We start from the raw sequence: 21,304 nt of genomic DNA, 5'->3' as shown, positions 1-21,304 counted from the left end.
TTGGTGGTTACTGTAAAACGTCTGGTGATGTTTTACCAGATTGAAGGCCTGGGATTTGCAAAGTACACTAAACTGGGGGTGAAAACTATCTTTAAAACGAACATATCATTCCACTTCATCTTAATCACTACTTAGAATCATAGAAACCCTACAGTACAGAAAGAGGCCATTCGGCCCATCGAGTCTGCACCGACCACAATCCCACCCAGGCCCTATCCCCATATCCCTACATATTTTACCCACTAATCCCTCTAATCTACACATCCCAGGACACTAAGGGGCAATTTTTTTAGTATGGCCAATCAACCTAACCCGCACATCTTTGGATTGTGGGAGGAAACCGGAGCACCCGGAGGAAACCCACGCAGACACGAGGAGAATGTGCAAACTCCACACAGACAGTGACCCAAGCCGGGAATCGAACCCAGGTCCCTGGAGCTGTGAAGCAGCAGTGCTAACCACTGTGCTACTGTGCCGCCCCAATCTAAAATTAAACACCAGAAACTGAAAATATTGCAGATTAGCAGAACAAACTGGGAAAAATAATTAAGCACCTTTTGTTTTTAAAAGTCACAGTTATTGGACTCGTGACAATCTGCCCAAACCTGCTTGGAATTTGCTAATCATAAGACATAGGAGCAGAATTAGGCCGCTCAGCCCATCGAGTCTGCTCCGCCATTCAATCACGACTGATATTTTTCTAATCCACATTCTCCTATCCTTTCCCCATAACCCCTGATCTCCTTATTAATCAAGAACCTATCTATCTCTGTCTTAAAGACACTCAATGACCTGGCCTCCACAGCCTTCTGCGGCAAAGAGTTCCACAGATTCACCACTCTGTGGCTGAAGAAATTCCTCCTCATCTCTGTTTTAAAGGATCGTCCCTTTAGTCTGAGGTTGTGCCCTCTGGTTTTAGTTTCTCCTACTAGTGGAAACATCCTCTCCACGTCCACTCTATCCAGGCCTCGCAGTATCCTGTAAGTTTCAATAAGACCCCCTCATCCTTCTAAACTCCATCGAGTACAGACCCAGAGTCCTTAGCCGTTCCTCACACGACAAGCTCTTCATTCCAGGGATCATTCTTGTGAACATTGTTTCACTGATGTACAAATAGGTGAGGATTGCAGTGCTCCTCCATTATCCCCTTTTAAAGAAAATTTAGGGTAAAGCATTGCGGTATCCTAACTCTGTTTTCACTGTTTAAAAATCCAGCAAGTGCAAGAGTAGAAAAGCAGGCAGTCAAAGCATTGCGAACAAATATACTCATTTTGCTTTTTAAATTTCTACTCGTCCATGGCACCAGTTGCTGGGTTGGAAGGTGACTAATGGTGGTTAGGGTGACAAAGACTAGACACTTGGGGGGGGTGGATACACCAGCACACTCGGCCACTTTACTCCCACAGTCCAAAGATGTGCAGCTGAGGTGGATTGGCCATGCTTAATTGCCCCTTAGTGTCCCAAGATTTGTAGAGTAGGGGATTAGTGGGTAAATATGTGCAGTTACAGGGATAGGGCGGGCTGGGGTCGGTGGCCCTGGGTAAGATGCTCTGTCAGAGAGTTGTGCCGACTCGATGGGCCGAATGGCCGCCTCCTGCTCTTTGGGGATTCTGTGATCCTATGAAAGTGGTTACCTTTTCGGTGAAGGAAGCGATTGAGCGCAGCCAGGTAGAAAGCACGTTCGCATTTCTAAAACTTTGGACAGATGTGGTCGTTTCTGACCCTGTACGTTTGCACGTTCCTATGAATAGAAGAAGAAAAGCCTTGCCTTTTGTATATCACCTTCCACAACTTCAGGACAGAGAAAAACAGCAACCCGGCTAATTACTTGTTTCTTAACAGATTAATCTTGGGCAATTTCAAATCGAGAATTAATTTGATTGGGCACCTGACACTCTGGTTGGATCGGAGAATTTCCCATACAGGTTTTTTAGGCAGTGTTAGGACTGGTGGGAGAATTTGACCATTTGGATTGGAGTAGCACTATGTAAAAGAGCTTGACTTTTTAAATTTAAGGCAAAAAAGTAAATAAAGAACCCTACTGATTCTGGGAGGAAGGGGGTTATCCTATCGGTTTGGGTTGCACGGGTTGGGCCTGTATCCACTGGAGTTTGGAAGTGAGTGTGGCAATTTTACTGAGACATATATGACCCTGATGGAACTTGATAGTTCAACACAAGCTTCTGAAATTACTGAAACTCTTGGACATAGCCACAAAGATTAAAAGCAGGTGGGGAAATTGGCAAGTTTCCTTATGGGTGCATGATGATCCCCCTCCTGGTTTCTCCCGATGCTTTGTATCTGGATGATTCAATATGTCCAAGTTGGGAACACACAAGCCTGCACCAATTTTATTTTCAAAAATCAATGTGAATGTTAAATATATAGATCACGTGTTATCTAACCTCAAATTGAGTGGCAATTTAAATGGTGCATCTGTTTTCCTTTTGTCAGCAAGATTCAGCTTTAGGTTTTCCTCGCATGTGTGGGCAAGTGCAATTGCTCACATGGTTGTTGGCCCTCTTGCATTGGCAGGAGACGGTGTAAAAAGAAAATCCCAAGATGACAAAAAAAGGCAGGCTTTTTTTTCAAAAAGAGAAGGCCATGGGATGATATGATAGAGCCTTCAGTACTTCAGCATTGTTTCCATCCAGGGAGGGAGACAAAACCGGGGTCATAAATGACCATCACTAATAAAGAAGTCAAAAGAAAATACTTTGTGGTTAAAATATGGAATTTGCTTTGAGGTGGAGTTGAGGAACAACTTACATATATTTAAGGAGAGTCAGGTCAAGTACGTGAGGTGGGAAGGAATAGAAGGACAAACCTCCAGCACCAAGGGAGCAAAGGCAGCAGATGCACGGGAACACCAAGTGCAAATTCCTCTCCAAGCCACCCTGATTGGAACTATGTCACCATTCTGTCAACACTTTATCATGCCCAATTTCTCTAGATAAGGAGTAACTTCCTTTCATATCGAGAGGAGTTTTTTTTATAAAAGGGAGAAAATCAAAGGCAGCCTTGAAAAGCGATGAGTTTTCTTAAATTCGATGACAAAAGAAATGAGGCTAAATCTTATGTTTTCTTTTCTGACAGGAAAAATACAACTGCGCTCTAAAGCGAAGTACCATTAAAATCGTGACACCGGACTGGGTGGAGGACAGTATCGCAGCAAAATCGAGGAAAGATGAGTCAACGTATCATCCCCGTCTTATTATCCAGGAGGAAGAGGAGGAGGAGGAGGATGAAGAGGAAGAGCTGGCTGAAAATGAAGAGGAGCCAGAGATGGACCTCAAGCGCTCAGCCAAGAGCAGCCCTGTGTCGTCGCGGGGGGCCTCACCGTTGAGCATGCCAGGCTTCTCCCCGAAGCCCGAGAAAACGACGGGCGAAATAATGTTCGACGACTCCTCGGACTCTTCCCCTGAGAAGCAGGAGCGGAACTTGAACTGGACCCCAGCGGAGATTCCGCCAACGGCCACTGCCAAGCGCCGGCTTGCCCACGGGAAGGACTCTGCCCTGATTAATCTGTGCGCCAATGTCCCCCCGGTTCCTGGCACTATCTCCAACCCCGAGGCCAGGAGCAATTTGATGACCTCGGGGCAAGGGACTCAGGGCCCCGAGAGGCCCGAGATGGTTGCGGCCTGGAGCCCTGCAGTCAGGACGCTGCGGAACATAACTAATAATGCTGATATTCAGCAGATCTCCAGGCCATCAAATGTAGCACAAGTAAGTGATTCATTGTACCTCGCTGAAAAAAGCCGTTTTGTCAAAACCTTTTGTCTTGCACTTATCAGGACAAACTTGAGTATCAATGTCAGGGGAAACACCTCTACACTGTGTGTGACAAGTGTGCTAACTGTTTGGCAAGTGGAACCTGACTAGTAGAAGCCTTGCCATGGAGAATGCACCAGTTAATGGTGACTGAGATTTAACTGCCAAGCATTGTTTGAAAATTTAAACCTTGCACCTTGACCTCTGACCAAGGCATTGATTGCCCTGAGGAATGAACCAGTAAATGGCTATCGTTTATTTTGTTAATGCTAAAATGATTAACTAAGTGCCACAATGTGAAGTTAGAAATGAAAGTAGGGCAGTCAACCCATCGTCGTCTTTGACACAAAAACAAAAAAATGCTGGAAAATCTCAATAAGCCTGACAGCATCTTTGGAGAGAGAATAGAGCCAATGTTTCCAGTCTGGATCACCCTTTGTCCAGAGCTGCCAGCTCTGATGAACGGTCATCCAGAGTGGAAATCTTGGCTCTATTCTCTCTCCACAGATGCTGTCAGACCTGTTGAGATTTTCCAGCATTTTCTGTTTTTGTTTTGGATTCCAGCATCTGCAGTATGTTTTTCACTACACAAGCCCTGCAGTCCAGCCTCACTCTGCATAAACATCTGATGATATTTTAGTTAAGTTAGTGCTTTACAAAAAGTTCTGATGAAAGGTCACCAATCCAAAAGGTTAACTCTGTATCTTTCTCCATGAATGCCACCTGTCCTGCTATCTGTTTCCAACACTCCCTGATCTATCAAATAGTTTATGGGATCTTCCTCTAAGTTTGTGGTAGAAAATTTTGCAATTTCCTCTTTGCTGCTAAAGTTTTTTTCTTTCTAGCCTTTAATTTTCTTTGGACTCTTGCTGCTTCCACAGTCCAAAGATGTGTAGGTTATGCTGATTAGCCATGCTAAATTGCCTCCTTAGTGTCCAAAGATGTGCAGATTAGATTGGCCGTGTTAAATTGTCCCTTAGTGTCTGAAATGTGCAGGTTAGGTGGATTGGCCATGATCAATGTGCGCGGTTAGGGCGGGGATTGGGCTTAGGTAGGGTGGTCTTTTGGACAATCTGTGCAGGCTTGATGGGCCGAATGGTCTTTTCTGCACTGTAGTGATTCAATGATTCTTGTTACTGTCCCACTAGTTATTTTAACTCTTCAGAAGACCTCCAGCAGGTCGCACACTGCCCTAGCCCAATTATTTGTCAGTAGTGAGGGAAAAAGAACCCTGATTTCTGTACGTGTCTTAATAACTTACCAATCAACTCTACTAACATCTGAGTCAGACAACATTGCATCTTTACTATTGCTCTTGTACCCTTCCTGTTAGACACTGTCTAGTCAAAGACGAGTTCAAGACTGAAATTGGGAATGTGTTTTCATGCAGTGCTCCAAGTGGCAATGACCAAGTAAAGGGGAAATAACTCTAAGGGTTGTTCAGGAAGTAGCTGGGTACTGTGAATGGGGAGGCTATCGAGCCCTATGGTAGCATTAGTTTATTGGGTTGAATGGCCTCTTGTCTGAATTCATCTTTCTGATCTTTATTTAGTATTTGACTAATCTGAATTGTTTGGTTAAAATGGGCACTCTTCCTGATTCCATAGCTGGGTAATAATGGATCTTGCTGGAAAAATAACAGCTTGTTCATGATGCGCAGTTATTAATGTGCAAATAACCTGAGAGTTGGCTTCTGTCCATCAACACCTAGATTTTAAAATCCTCATCTGCTTTCAAATCACCATATGGCCATGCCTTCTTTCCTATCTTTAATCTCTTCTGAGATCCCTGCACCCCTCCAATTCTGACGTCTTGTGTACCCCTGATTTTAAGGTGCACCTTAAAACTGAAGTAAGGTAGACAGAAGACAGCAGCTGACGGTGCAAGGTCTAGGGAGACACAGTTAAGATTTTCAGTGAGATAAGGGGTTGGGGCTATGAGGGACAATGGTTTTTTTTTTAGCGCAGCGAGTGGTAAAGACCTGGAGATAGCTGCCCATGAGGGTTGTGGAAACAGACGATGAACGATTTCAAAAGGAAATTGGATGGGCGCTTGAGGGAAATAAATTTGGAGAGTTAGGGCATAGACCTGTGAAGTGGGACCATCTGGATTACTCTACGAAGAACAGGCATGGACCTGATGGGCTGAATGACCTCCTCTGCCAAAGTGACTGCACTTTTAGCTGACCTTCTGGGTATCTGTCCTAATATCATTTTGTGGCTTAGTGTCAAATGCTTGAAGTTCCGATGAAGCACCTGGGACGTTTTGCCACATCAGGGGCCCTATATAAATGCAAATTATGTAGCTATTTTTTATTCCTTCATGGGATGTGGGCATCGCTGGCTGAGCCAGCATTTATCTCCCATCTCTAATTGCCCTTCAGCGGGCATTTAAGAATCAATCACATTGCTGTGGATCTGGAGTCACATGTAGACCAGACCAGGTAAGGACGGCAGATTTCCTTCCCTAAAGCATCGTAAAACGTAAGTAAGATAGACAAAGGAAGTAGTGAACCAGGTGGTTTTTTAACGTTAGCCGTCGATGGTTTCATGGTCATCATTAGGCTTTCAGTTGCAGATTTTTTTGAATTCAAATTTCATCATGTGACGTGGTGGGATTCGAAGCCGAGTGTCCAAAGCATTACCCTGGGTTTTGGGATTGCTAGTCCAGTAATAATGCCACTACTCCACAGCTGCTCCTGTTAAATGACGTGACAATTGTTAATGCCTCTGGCCCAGAAATTGAACAATTTAGACTGGCATCTTATTCCTTCAAATGCTAATTTATTTGTGGAGATTTAAGGATAAATCAAATTTGCATTTTTTCTGCCATCTTTTTCTCTCAATCCAGTTTCTCTCTTTCTTTTTCTGTACCTGATTTATAACATTTGACTGCAATTCATCTACTCTCTTAGTCATTCCTGTTTCTTTCGATCTTTAAAGCTTATTGGTTAAGAAACAAGCTCATTAATGTCCCAGATGATCTGTTGCTCTCCATGTTCAGTTTAGCTCAGTTGTCTGGACGGCTGCTTATTGATGCAGAGCGATACTGACAGCGCGGGTTCAATTCCCATACCGGCTGAGGTTACTCATGATTGCCTCACCTTCTCAACCTTACCCCTCGCCTGAGGCATGGTGACATTCAGATTAAAGCACCACTGGTCACAGCCTATGGTCATCTGGGATTATGGCGACTTTACTTTTATGTACCTATTCTGGGCATCTTTCTGCTTTATTCCTGTAGTTATTGACTGAATCTACTCTTCCACGCTGATGTCATCCCTGTTTCAATCATTAACTTCAGTGCATGCTACAACCCTCGAGGAAAGCAAAAGTTTCACTTCTGTCTTAATCTCAAATTTATTTGTGTACCTATGTCTCTTATTGAATCCCTCAATCATTGGAAACAGTATTTCTATTTACTTTGTCCCATAATAAATCTCTACTAGATCACCGTAATCTCCTCTCTTGCTACTGAAAACAGCCCCAATATTTAATTAATTTTTTACTTTATTATTTCATCAATCAGCAGCGTCCCAGTAGACAAGTACCCCTTGTTTTGTCTCAGCTGTTTTATAGTGTGGAGCCTAAAAGTATAAGCAGTACTGTAGGTTACCCAGAACATCTCAAATGTTATGGCCCATGCCTCTTTCCATTACTTACTTTAAGTGCTGCCACTGATCCTGAGCACCCAAATCCCTCTGCTGTTCCACATCGTCCAGCTTTCCACCATTCCATGTTTAATAATGCCACTCTTTAAGACCTCTCGCTGTCTCGCATTGAATTCCAGCTACAACCTTTTTTCTCCCCCCTTTGGGCCACTCCGTCACTTTATCAATAACTCCCTGTGGCTTCGTTTGAGCCTTGGAATCATTTACTTTGTTTTCTATTTGAATATTGTCCACAGATTTGGGCAGCGCTTCCTATTGAAGAATTTAAGTGGCTTCCAAGAAGTTGCCTTTTGTCATTGTACCTTAAGGAAATGAACCTTGAGCTAAGTCAGAGAGAGAGAGAAAGTGTATCCTAGGTACCCACCTCTGGCTTGTGCTGTATCTGACTTCAATTGGGAAAGGCAAAATCATCCAGGTTACTTTCCTGTGATCCTTGCTGGCAAGTGCTCATTATATCTAAAATAGGAGCAGGAGAAGAGTGTACTATCCCTCAAGCCTCCTCCACGTTTCAGTAAGATTGTGGCTGGCTTTCTGTCTCGACTGCACTCTTCCTGCCCACTCCCCACTTCCTTTGATTCCCGAGGGACCAAAAGTTTGTCCACCTCAACGTTAAGTATATTCAAGGCTGAAGGATCCACAACACTCTGGAGCAGAGAACTCCAGCGCTTCACAGTCATTTGAATTAAGTAAGTTCTCCTTGTCTCAGTCTGAAAAGGTCAACGCCTATTCTCAGACTGTGCTGTGCCTGTGTTCGAGATTTCCCAATTAGCGAGAACAGCCTCTGTGTCTACCTTGTTAGGCTTGTGTAGAAACCTTCAATGTCCTGCATTTAGTTTACAGCAAGTGTATCATAGAATCCCTACAGTGCAGAAGGAGGCCATTTGGCCCATTGAGACAGCACCAACCACAATCTCACCCAGGCCCTATCCCCGTAATCCCACATATTTGTCCTGCTAGTTCCCCTAACACTAAGGGCCAATTTAACATGGCCAATCAACCTAACCCGCACATCTTTGGACTGTGGGAGGAAACCAGAGTACCCGGAGGAAACCCACGCAGACATGGGGAGAACGTGCAAACTCCACACAGACAGTGACACAAGGCCGGAATCGAACCTGGGTCTCTGGTGCTGAGAGGCAGCAGTGCTAACCACTGTGCCACCTCCTTCCTTAGATACGGAGAACAAAACTGCCCACTGCACCCCAGGTGTGGCCTCGTCAAAATCCTGTACAATTACAGTCAGACTTCCTTACTCTTCTACTCTTGATATCTTTGCAATAAAGGCCAACATGCCTTTTGTCTTCTGATCTCCCTGCTGTATTTGCATGCTAACTTTGTGCTTCTTGTATGAGTGCCCCAAGTTTTATGCCTTTTTTGAAAAAATCAACCATTCTTACCAAAATGAATAACTTCACACCTCTCCACATTGTACTCCATTTGCCACCTTGTTGCTCACTAACCTAACCTGTCCACATATCTTTGTAGCTTCTTTGTCTTCTCTAACAGCGTACATTTTTATCTAGCATTGTATCGCCAGCAGTCTTGGGATGCTCTAAATCATTAATATGAATTGTATATAGCTGAGGCCTCCAGCACTGAACCTTATGGCATCCTATTAGTTGCAACCTGTTAGATAAAGATGTCATGATGTGGAGATGCCGGCGTTGGACTGGGGTAAACACAGCCCACTCGCCTGAAGAAGGGGCTTGCAGCTCCGAAAGCTTGTGTGGCTTTTGCTACCGAATAAACCTGTTGGACTTTAACCTGGTGTTGTTAAACTAGATAAAGATGTCCCATTTATCCTGGCTGTCCGCTTCCTGCCAGTTGAACAATCCTTTCTCCATTCTAATATTTTATTTCCAAATCTGTGGCATTTTATTGAATACCTTTTGGAAGCCTTGTATAATAAAAGCAAAATATGGCAGATGCTAGAAATCTGAAATAAAAACCGAAAATGCAGGTCTGGCAACATCTGTGGGGAGGAAGAAGCAGAGTTAACGTTTGAGTCCATATGACAGCTGAAAATTCAAGTCTACTGCATCAACTGGCTTCTTGTCCATCCTACTAGTTACATGCTCACAAAACTTCAATAAATTTTACAATACTGACACATTTTGAACACTTCTCTTGTCAAACCAAGTTGACTCTGAACATGCTATGGGTTTCTAAATTAATTGCAAGGACTTCCTGAATTAATAGATTCTGGAATTTTCCCAGCGACTGATGTCAGGTTAACTGTCCTATAGTCTCCCTCCATTCTGGAATAGCGGTGTTACGTTCGCTAACTTCCACTCTGCTTGTAGAACTGTAGGATGTAGGACATTGTGAATTTATGAAATTTTTTGAGTTACTCCAGTTCACTTTCTCTGCTGATATTAATGACTTTAATTTCTTCAGCCTCAATAGTCCAAATTCTGGTATGTAATCTGTTTCTTCTACAGTGAAGACTGACACAAAATAACTTCAGCATCATTGTCATAGCCTCGCTGGCCACGACAATTTCTCCTGTTACTGCTTTGCAGGAATCAGTGTTACTGAAGCAGTCCTTGTTCAAATGCAAGAAGATCTGGACAATATCCAGGCTTAGGCTGACAAGTGACAAGTAGCATTCGTGCCACACAAATGCCAGGCAATGGCCATCACCAATAAGAGACACTAACTACGGCCCCTTGATGTTCAGTGGTGTAACCATCACTGAATCCCCCACTGTCAACATCCTTGGGTTACCATTGACCAGGAACTCAACTGGACTCGCCATGTAAACACTGGCTACAAGAGCAGGTCAGAGGCTAGGAATACTGTGACGAGTAACTCACCTGACTCCCCAAAGCCTATCCTATATAAGGCACAAGTCAGAAGTGCGATGGATTGCTCCCCACTTGCCTGGAATGGTGCAGCTCCAACAACACTCAAGAAGCTTGACGCTATCCAAGACAAAGCAGCCCGCTTGATTGGTTCCACATCTACAAACATTCACTCCCTCCACCACCACCGCTCAGTAGCAGCAGTGTGTACTATCTACAAGATGCAGTGCAGCAATTCACCAAAGATCCTTAGACAGCACCTTCCAGACCCACGACCACTTCCATCGAGAAGGGCAAGGGCAGCAGATGCATAGGAACACCACCACCTGCAAGTCCCCCTCCAAGCCACTCACCATCCTGACTTGGAAATATATCGCTGTTCCTTCGCAGTCGCTGGGTCAAAATCCTGGAATTCCCTCCCTAACGGCATTGTGGGTTAACCCACGCCACATGGACTGCAGCGTTTCAAGAAAGCAGCTCGCCACCATCTTCTCGAGGGCAACTAGGGATGGGCAATAAATGCTGGCCAGCCAGCGACGCCCAAGTCCCACAGATGAATAAAAAAAACTACTCCCACTGCTGAATGACCTTCACACTTGTATCGATTTTGTACATTACTGCCTCCCTTTAGTTCCGAGGAAGAGTCATATTGGAGTCAAATAGTTAACTCTGTTCTCTCTCAGTTGCTGCCTGACCTGCTGAGTTTTCCAGCACTGTGTGTTTATTTCTGATCTCCAGCCTCTCAGCATGTGCCCTGCCAAGCCCTCCCAAGAATAAATGAGATAATCTTTCATCTAAACTCCAGAGAATATAGGACTGTAGGCTTGCAGAAGAACAGTTTCTGAATTGGCTGAGTGGTATTCTCACTGTTCATTATCCTGCTAACATTCATAGGCTGCTTTTTTGTTCATTATGCCACCATGCCTTTGACCAACTAACTTAACCATGACTGGAGAAAGAACCTGGATGTTGTGGTCTACAGGCTTTAATTGCACATCAGAGAGTTCAGTCACCAACTTGGTCCTGAAGCACGTTGAGTACTTTTCAACAAAAAATATTGACGAGGTCTCAGTTAAAAATCCTTTCAATCCTGCTGTACATGTTAACAGAAGTTTTGTTGCCACTTTGAATAATTGCTGTATTTTGGAAAGTTATTTCCTTACAGTAATTGCTGAGCGTTTGAGTGGCAAAGCACAATAGATTGTCCAATTGTGTTGTCACTTCCATCTTTCTTTCTATATTCATCCAGCAACAGCTGAGTTTAACCAAGCCTATTTAAATGTGATTTTGGGAGATTTTTCTTCCGTTTTGTGACAAAGTGCATTTTTTTAAATGAAAAAACTGGGGGAATAAAAATATGAATAATATATCTGCACTTTCGAGGAACGGGTGGTCCATGGAGAATTATTGGACTCGGTACAGCAGTGTATTCAGAGTTGCGTGCATCCAAAATGTCAGCAATGCTAAGTAAGTGGAAGAGTGCCCACAGAGCACAGGTACAAGCCATTTGGCAGTTTACCCCCTTGACCCTATTCCACCATTCAGTCTGGTCATGGCTGATCTAAACCCTGGCTGTAAGTCCAGGAGGTTGTGGGTTAATGTTCCATTCTAGAGAATTGGACACACAAACCAGGCTGACTTCAAAGGAGGAGGGAATGCTGCACTGTCTGAGGTGCTGCCTTTCAGTTAGGTCATTATCCTAAGGGCAGATACGTGGAGTTAGGCCACAGATCAGCCATGACCTTATTAAATGCCGAGCGGCCTTGAGGGGCTGAATGACATACTCCTGTTCCTATGAAATGTAGTTGACTCTTAACTGCCCTCTGAAATGATGAGCAAGCCACTCAGTATGAGCGCAGCTATGGATGGGTAATAAATGCTGGCTTTGCCAGCAGTGCCCACATCCCATGAATGAACTAAAAAAAGGAGTATGGAAAATGGTAAAAAGACAAAGAGTCCTTCTGAATTCTCTCCTCATCCTTACCAAGATGGATGAATTGACAGCTCCAATAGAAATAAATGGGTATGGTATAATTATTTCAGAGACACGGTTGTATGGTCTAATTATTTCAGAGACAAGGCTAGAAGATTGACTCAAAACTCAGATATTTGACATTCTGGAAGGATAGGAAAAAAAGGAAAATGAGATGCGGTAGCTCAGATAATAAAGGATGCAATCACAGGAGTGAGAAATGATCTTGGCTTGGGACATTGCGTTACATTTAAGTGTTTGCTTCAAGAGCAAGTGCATGATTTGATGGTGACGTCATTGGGGTGTTTCACAGGCTTTAGTTTCATTTTATGCTCTGTACAGGCAACAACTCCTGCAAGAAACATAACTGTTGATATTTTAAGTCTACATGTGCAGACCACATCTTTTTCTCTTCGTTTTAAATTCTCAAACCGTTGCATAGTTAGGATATTGCAAAAAGAAAATTGGCGAGACGAGTTGGGATTTTGTTTCGTTGAGAACATTGAGAAAAGATCCTAAGCAAAATAAACATTGTGGGTCCTCGAGCTTCGAATGTTCGAAGGGTGGGGAAAATGAACCACAGGATTAAAGATTGAAGTGCCAGTGAAGGAAGACCAAGTGAGAAAAATGGGAAAATAATCTTGCGTTTCTTACCAGAAAAAAAACATGCGGTAGACTCCCCTAATCTGCAGGGTCTGGGCACATGTTGCTATGTGTAGCAACAGAGCGGGTGATTCACTACACAGTTAAAAATGATGGAAATTCTCTTTGTGGCTTTAAGAGGGGTTTGTCTGATCAGAAGGGTGAGATTCCAGGTAGTGTCTGGCATATTTGAAAAGAAGGATGCTCTGCATCTGGTTAAGGCCGTTTGAAAAAATATGTTAACAGTTTCTGAGGGGGAAAAGGGGAGTTCTGGGATGACAGTAAAAAAAAAAATACTGAGCAGTTTTGAGTTGCTCATGCCTGCAAGAGAATGGCGGGTCAATTAGGATCCATGCGGCTTTTCAATGAAGAAAATGAGTCATGGAGATCCTACACTTAGTGTTTTAAGTGAATAAAATTGCAAACGAGTTGCTGGTACCAGTTTTTCTCTATGTTAGGAAGTAAAACCTTCCAATTTGCTCCAGAGCTTGGTTCATCCAGCAAAGTAAGAAGTCTCACAACACCAGGTTAAAGTCCAACAGGTTCATTTGGTAGCAAATACCATAAGCTTTCGGAGCACTGCTCCTTCTTCAGATGGAGTGGAAATGTGCTCTCAAACAGTGCACAGAGACACAGAAGTCAAGTTACAGAATACTAATTAGAATGCAAATTCCTACAGCCAGCCAGGTCTTAAAGGTACAGACAATGTGGGTGGAGGGAGCATTAGACACAGGTTAAAGAGATGTGTATTGTCTCCAGACAGAACAGCTAGTGAGATTCTGCAAGTCCAGGGGGCAAGCTGTGGGGGTTACTGATAATGTGACATAAATCCAACATCCCGGTTTAGGCCGTCCTCATGTGTGCGGAACTTGGCTATCAGTTCATCCAGCAAAGCCAGGAACCAAAACTTACAATGTCCTTGAAGACCATTTCTCTCCAAAGCCACTATTTATTGTGGAACAGTCCAGGCTCCACCAAAGTGGAAGACGAAAGCATTGCTCAGTTTGTGACCACCTTAAAAAGGCTGGCACATGTTGTGAGTTTGGTGAGTCACTAGAAGATACTGTGTGAGAGCGCCTCATTTTGGAGTCTGCAAAATGGACAATCGAAAGAAGATTGCTCACTAAACATGCTTTGACTTTCAAGACAGCAGTCGAAATCCGTGGCATTGATGAAACTAGCTTTACAATTTGGTGCAGAAATGAAGATCCACATGTTGGAACTACCCATAAGAAGTCCAAACAGCAACAAGCATGCCAGAGATGTGCCCAAATGGGCCATTCAGCGAGTGAATGCTGGAACAAGGATAGTCAATGCATGAATTGTGACAAAAATGGGGTCACATTGCAAAAGCTTGTTTGGGTAGATCTTTTGAGGAGAATATTTAGAAGAACAATCTGGGTATCTTCAAGAAGAAGAAGCTGAATTCTATAAAAATAGTTCACAACATGGAAGAAATGAACTATGACTGTGAAGAAAATAATGTCCAGAAACTTTTGAAGAGTTCCAATAGCAATATAGGGTGAATCACAGATTCTGGGTGTTTCTGAAGTTAAGTGGACAACCTGTTAGGATAGAGGTTGATACTGGTGCTACTGTACCTTTAATTTCTGAGACTACATACCAACAAAAGCTGAAACATCTTCCTTTAAAACCAGCTGATGTGATTTTAAGGACATGCATGGAAGAGGTGAAGTCATTGAAAGGTTACATCATGGCCAACATCGAGTTGAGTGAACAAACAGTGGAGTTGCCTCCATGTGGTCCATGGTAATTTTGTAGCTCTATTTGGGAGATAATGGTCGAAGAAGTTAACGCTGTTAGTGCTGTCAGTGGATTGGATGATGCGAAAACAGACCTACAGCACCTTTTGGATAAATACTGAATTGTATTCTGAGAGACACTTGGCTCAGTGAAGGGGTTCAAGTGAATGGCCCTGGTAAATTGTCCCTTAGTGTCAGGGGGATTAGCAAGGTAAATGCGTGGGGTTACGGGGACAGGGCCTGGTGCAGAAATGAAGATCCACATGTTGGAACTACCCATAAGTCCAAACAGCAACAAGCATGCCAGAGATGTGTCCAAATGGGCCATTCAGTGAGTGAATGCTGGGGGAAGGATAGTCAATACATGAATTGTGGCAAAAATGGGTCACATTGCAAAAGCTTATTTGGCTAGATCTTTTGAGGAGAATATTTAGAAGAAGAATCTGGGTACCTTCTTTGTTACTGGTGCAGGCTCGATGGGCCGAATAGCCGGTTTCTGCACTGTAGGGATTATATATTTCTATGACTACAAGAAAGATGCACCACCCATGGCTAACTAAAGAAGTTAGAGATAGTATCCAATTGCGGAAAAAAGGCATACAGTGCGACAAAGATTGGTCAGTGAGAAAATTGGGAAACTTTAGGAACCAGCAAGAGGGTGACTCAAAGAATAATAGAGGGAGAAATGATGATGAGGATGAACAAGCAAGAAATAAAAAAAGAGGCAGGTACAGCTTCTACAACTTCATAAAAGGATGAGAGTCACAGATGTGAATGTTGGTGTCTTAAGGGGTGAGACCGCGCAATTAGTAATAGGAAACAAAGAAATGGCAGACCTTTTGAGCACTCTGTCCTCGTGGGGGAAGATGCAAAAACACATAAAGGGGCAATAGGGAGGGAGGAACCTGAAACAATTACCATCAGTGGAGAAAAAAGTACCATGAAAACTGGTGGGACAAGTTCCCTGGACCTGAGGGCCTGCATCCTAGAGACTTAAAATAAGTAGCTGTAGACATTGTGCAATCTTCCAAAATGTCCTAGATTCTAAAAAGATCGCAGAGCAATGGAAAGCTGCAACTGTAAGACCTTTTTCAAGGAAGGAGGAAGACAGAAAACAGGGAAACTAGGGGCCATTTGGTCTAAAACCTATCATTGAGGAAGTGCTGGAATTCATTATTGTGGGCAGTACGGTGGCACAGTGGTTAGCACTGCTGCCTTACAGCGCCAGGGACCCAGGTTCAATACTGGCCTCAGGTCACTCTGGAGTTTGCACGTTCTCCCCATGTCTGCGTGAGTTTCCTCCGGGTGCTCCGGTTTCCTCCCACCGTCCAAAGGTTTGCAGGTAAGGAGGTTTGGCCATGCTAAATTGGCCCTTGGTGTCACAGGGATTCATAAGAACATAAGGAATAGGAGCAGGAGTAGGCCATCTAGTCCCTCGAGCCTGCCCCGCTATTCAATAAGATCATGGCTGATCTGAAGTGGATCAGTTCCACTTACCCGCCTGATCCCCATAGCCCCTAATTCCCTTACCGATCAGGAATCCATCTATCCGTGATTTAAACATATTCAACGAGGTAGCCTCCACCACTTCAGTGGGCAGAGAATTCCAGAGATTCACCACCCTCTGGGAGAAGAAGTTCCTCCTCAACTCTGTCCTAAACTGACCCCCCCTTTATTTTGAGGCTGTGCCCTCTAGTTCTAGCTTCCTTTCTAAGTGGAAAGAATCTCTCCACCTCTACCCTATCCGGCCCCTTCATTATCTTATAGGTCACTATAAGATCCCCCCTCAGCCTTCTAAATTCCAACGAGTACAAACCCAATCTTCTCAGTCACCATTGCAGATGTCAGAGCAGCTTTCTTGAAGGTCAATCCATGGAAAGCGACTGACCCGGATGGGGTATCCGGACAAGCACTCGGATCCTGTGCGGATCAGCTGGCGAGGGTATTCACAGACATCTTCAACCTCTCTTTACAACAATCTGAGGTCCCTATCTGCTTGAGGAAGACAACCATCATCCTGGTACCTAAGAAAAACCAAGCAGCATGCATTAATGACTATCGGCCGGTGGCTCTGACATCCACCATCATGAAGTGCTTCGAAAGGCTAGTCATGGCATGAATCAATTCCAGCCTCCCGGACTACCTGGATCCACTATAGTTTGCCTACCGCTGCAACAGGTCCACAGCAAACGCCAACTCCCTGGCCTCATCCTCAACACCGGTGCCCCACAAGGCTGTGTTCTCAGCCCCTACTATATTCCTTATACACCGATGACTATGTGGCCAAATTCCCCTCCAATTCGATTTTCAAGTTTGCTGACGCACCATCGGAGTGGGTCGGATCTCAAACAACAATGAGATAGAGTACAGGAATGAGATAGAGAATCTGGTGAACAATAATCTCTCCCTCAATGTCAACAAAATGAAGGAGATTGTCATTGACTTCAGGACGAGTAAAGAAGAACATGCCCCTGTCTACATCAACGGGGACGAAGTAGAAAGGGTCGAGAGCTTCAAGTTTTTAGATGTCCAGATCACCAACAATTTGTCCTGGTCCCCACATGCCAACATTATAGTTAAGAAAGCCCACCAATGCCTCTACTTTCTCAGAAGACTAAGGAAATTTGGCATGTCAACTATGACTCTCAACAATGTTTACAGATGCACTTCAAAAGCATTCTTTCTGGTTGTATCACAGCTTGGTATGGCTCTCACTCTGCGCAAGACCGCAAGGAACTACAAAAGGTCGTGAATGTAGCCCAATCCATCACGCAAACCAGCCTCCCATCCATTGACTCAGTCTACATTTCCCGCAGCCTCAACAAAGAAGCCAGCATAACTAAGGACCCCACACACCTCAGACATTCTCTCTTCCACCTTCTTCCGTCGGGAAAAAGTTACAAAAGTCTGAGGTCACATACCAACCGACTCAAGAACAGCTTCTTCCCTGCTGATGTCAGACTTTTGAATGCATTAAGTTGATCTTTCTCTACACCCTACGACTGTAACACTACATTCTGCACTCTCGTCTTTCCTTCTCTATGAACGGTATGCTTTGTCTGCATAGCAAGCAAGAAACAATACTTTTCACTGCAAACTAATACATGTGACAATAATAATCAAATCAAGGAGAATTTCCACTATCAGAACATACATGGGAAGGAAGCAGTGCTAGGCCTGGATAATGAGGTGCAGCATGGTTCAGTGAGTGACCAGTCACCATTTTACATTTAGGATAGTTACAGAAAAGGGGAAGCATGGTGCTGTTGTCGCTAGATTAGTAATCCAGAGATCCAATGTAATGATCTGGGGACCCGGGTTTGAATCCCACTACAGCAGATGGTGCAATTAAAATTCAATTAAAAAAAATCTGGAATTAAACGTCTAATGGCCATGAAACCATTGTCGATTGTCATAAAAACCATCTGGTTCACTAAGCTTTCAGAGAAGAACATCTACTGCCCTAACCTAGTCTGCACTGAAGTGGTTGACCTTTTAAATGATCTCGGAATACCATTCAGTTCAAGGGTAATTAGGAATGGCCTAGTCAGCAACACCTACAGCAAATGAATTTTTAAAAATCATAAGTGAAAATGTTAAAAGTAACGAGTAGAGTCTCAATTCTCATAGAATCACAGAATCCCTGGAGTGCAGAAAGAGGTCATTCGTTCCATCGAGTCTGCACCGACAACAATCCCACCCAGACCCTATCCTCCGTAGCCCCACATATTTACCCTACTATGTCTTATGTTCTTATGTTCCAGGGTAGAGGGCATGTTTTCGCTGACCTTGTGCTCAAAACGGGCATAGAATGCATTGAGCTCACCAGGGAGGGGTGCGTTCGAGCTGGCGATTTTACATGCCTTCATCTTGTAGCCTGTTATGTCTTGCAGACCTTGCCATAGTCGGCGGGGGTCGGTGTGGCTAGCCTGGGACTGTAGCTTGGTCCTTTACTATCTTTTGGCATCTTTGGATCTCCTTAGATTGTATCTGGCTTGTGTAGGCCAGTGTCGCCTGACTTGAACGCCTCAGACCTGGACTTCAGCAAGCAGTGGATATCCCTGTTCATCCATGGTTTTCGGTTGGTAAACACATGGATTTGCTTCTTTAGCACACAATCTTCCACTTACTAATGAAGTCAGTTACTGTAGTGGCATACTTGTTCAGGCTGGTCGCAGAATTTTTAAATACTGACCAGTCCACTGACTCTAAGCAGCCCCGTAGGCGATCATCCGATTCCTCAGACCAACATCGGACGACTTTCTTTGATGGATTCTCCCGCTTCAATTTTTGCTTGTAAGCCGGGAGTAGGAGCACAGCCTTGTGGTCTGATTTGCCAAAATATGGGCGGGCGATAGAGCGGTAGGCATGTTTGATATTTGTGTAGCAGTGGTCGAGGATGTTTGGGCCTCTGGTGGAACAGGAGACGTGTTTTTGGTAACTTGGTAGTACGCTCTTGAGCTTGGCCTGATTGAAGTCCCTGGCCACGATGAACAAGGCCCCGAGATGTTTCATCTCAAGGCTATTCGTAGTGTATATTTTGTCTAGCGCGTCCGCCTGGGGTGGGATGTAAACTGCCATCAGATTAACGGAGGTGAAGAACACATTTCAGCAAATCTTCCTCCTCTTTACTGTTTACAATCTTGTTTTCCTAGTCTATATATTAGGACAACTGTTAGAACTAATGTGTAGTTCCTGCATCCATCTTTAGCCTGCCTGTAAAGTTGTTGCTCCTATCCTCCCAGGAATTGGCCTATAGTACACGCTTCCAGCATAATAGTTCTCTGTTGGGTAATTTTAACCATGAAGGTTGTGTCTTTGAATCCTCAAGTGTATCATCGCTTTCTAGTGCTGTCACAGTATGTTTGTTAACACTGCTATCCCTCATTCTTTTCTCCCATCTTTACAGAATACTTTCCACACAGAAATATTAAGTTTCCCCTTTTTTGAACCAGCTCACGTATAGCCTCTGTCTACTTGCGCTTCTGGGAGTTTGTTCATCTGAATTCTAATTGCACCTACCTCTCATATTTTCCCTCTTCAGTCTGCCCTACTCTTTATTTTAATACTAATTGTCTCTCGCAATTAGTATTAAAACTGTGCACCCTCATTTATCTTGTAAGTGCTGTATCCTGGTGCCTGTGACCTCTTGAATTATTTTAAACCCTCCCTCAGAGCACTCATTAATCTCCCCGCATCGACATTGGTCCCAACCCTGTTAAGGTGTAACCCTTGGGTCCTACCCCAGATCTGATTCCACTGCTACAAGAGTCTTCGAAGCCCTCTCTCCAGCAGCATTTCTCTAGTCCCGTATTAATCTGCTTTACCCTCCTGTTCCTACACGGATGCTGCAAAAGTCGCAGGGATAATCGACTTCCTGAAAATGTTTTGGTTGTAAGGGGAAGAAACAGCGACCACTTTCCTCGACTAAGGTGGCAACTTATTCTCCCTCGTGTTGGTGAAATTAGACAGGATCATTTACCAGATCACTGCCAGGAAAATAAACCCTGGAGTCTACTGTAAGCCAGATACCAAAATCCTTTCAGTGAGCAGAATCTCTCTTACTAACTCGGCAATTACAACATCAAAAGAAATGTTGTGATTTCTGTAGACGTTTGCCATTCGACCACGGAATCAGAGGGAGGCCATTCAGCCCATTGTGCCTGTGCTGTAGCTTTGCAAGAGCTGTTCAGTTGGTCTCACTTCCCCACCCTTTCATCCATACCCCTGCAAATGTTTTTCCTTTTCTAGTATATACTACCAGTTACTATTAGGTCTGCTTTGACTGTACTTTCAAGGCCCCACATTCCAGATCAATGGGGTTAATGAGAGTTTGAGATCACTTGGGCTTCTGATGTTTTAAAGTGTAGCTTGAGAGATTGTAATGTAGCATGAGACTCATTAGAGTTACGCTGCTGGCGCATTGTATTTATCGTAACTACCCTCAGCTGATGGGAAGTGAGAGGTGCATGTAATATTCTGTATTGGAACTGAAAGGTGTGTTTGCATCTCCTTGCATGAGGGTGGTGCAGAGCTCCCCCAAACTTTAGTCCATTGGAATGAATAGAATGGAAAGTAACCGGGCTTTGTTCGATTTTATTTTGATTTGATTTATTATTGTCACATGTATTGGGATACAGTGAAAAGTATTGTTTCTTGCGCGCTATACAGACAAAACGTGCTGTTCATAGAGTAGAAGGAAAGGAAAAGGTGCAGAGTATAGTGTTGCAGTCATAGCTCGGTGCAGGAAAAGATAGGTCCATTCAAAAGTCAGGCGGCAGCAGGAAAGAAGCTACATTTGGATACTCCACTGTAAATTTGCTCAGTTTTCCTTTTCTGTAGTTAGCGTTCCCAGGCAATCCAGGGGAGGGCAGAGGCGTAGTGGTATTGTCACTGGACCAGTAATCCAGAGATTACTGGGAACCTGGTTTCGAATTTGGAATTTGCATTTGGAATACTGCGTCCAGCATTTGGAATACTGCGTTCAGTTCTGGTCGCCACACTACCAGAAGGACGTGGAGGCTTTGGAGAGAGTACAGAGGAGGTTTACCAGGATGTTGCCTGGTATGGAGGGGCTTAGTTATGAGGAGAGATTGAGTAAAGTGGGGTTGTTCTCCCTGGAAAGACGGAGGATGAGGGGAGACTTAATAGAGATGTATAAAATTATGAAAGGCATAGATAG

General features: G+C 44.0%; 1 protein-coding gene across 4 annotated transcripts in view; it reads left to right on the top strand.

The window, feature by feature from the left end:
- Positions 1 to 21,304, top strand: part of paxip1 (PAX interacting (with transcription-activation domain) protein 1) — a 146,381-nt gene that overhangs the window by 40,714 nt on the left and 84,363 nt on the right. For all 4 annotated transcript variants that reach the window (XM_078232195.1, XM_078232175.1, XM_078232185.1 and 1 more), the window contains one exon: positions 3,097 to 3,726. In XM_078232195.1, coding sequence (XP_078088321.1) covers positions 3,097 to 3,726 — 630 coding nt within the window. The remainder of the gene's footprint in view (positions 1 to 3,096; positions 3,727 to 21,304) is intronic.

Source organism: Mustelus asterias, chromosome 2, assembly GCF_964213995.1.
Source record: "Mustelus asterias chromosome 2, sMusAst1.hap1.1, whole genome shotgun sequence".
In the NCBI taxonomy this organism is placed as follows: Eukaryota; Metazoa; Chordata; class Chondrichthyes; order Carcharhiniformes; family Triakidae; genus Mustelus; species Mustelus asterias.
The sequence above is the reverse complement of the archived record's forward strand: the minus strand, read 5'-3'. Positions and strand labels throughout refer to the sequence as shown.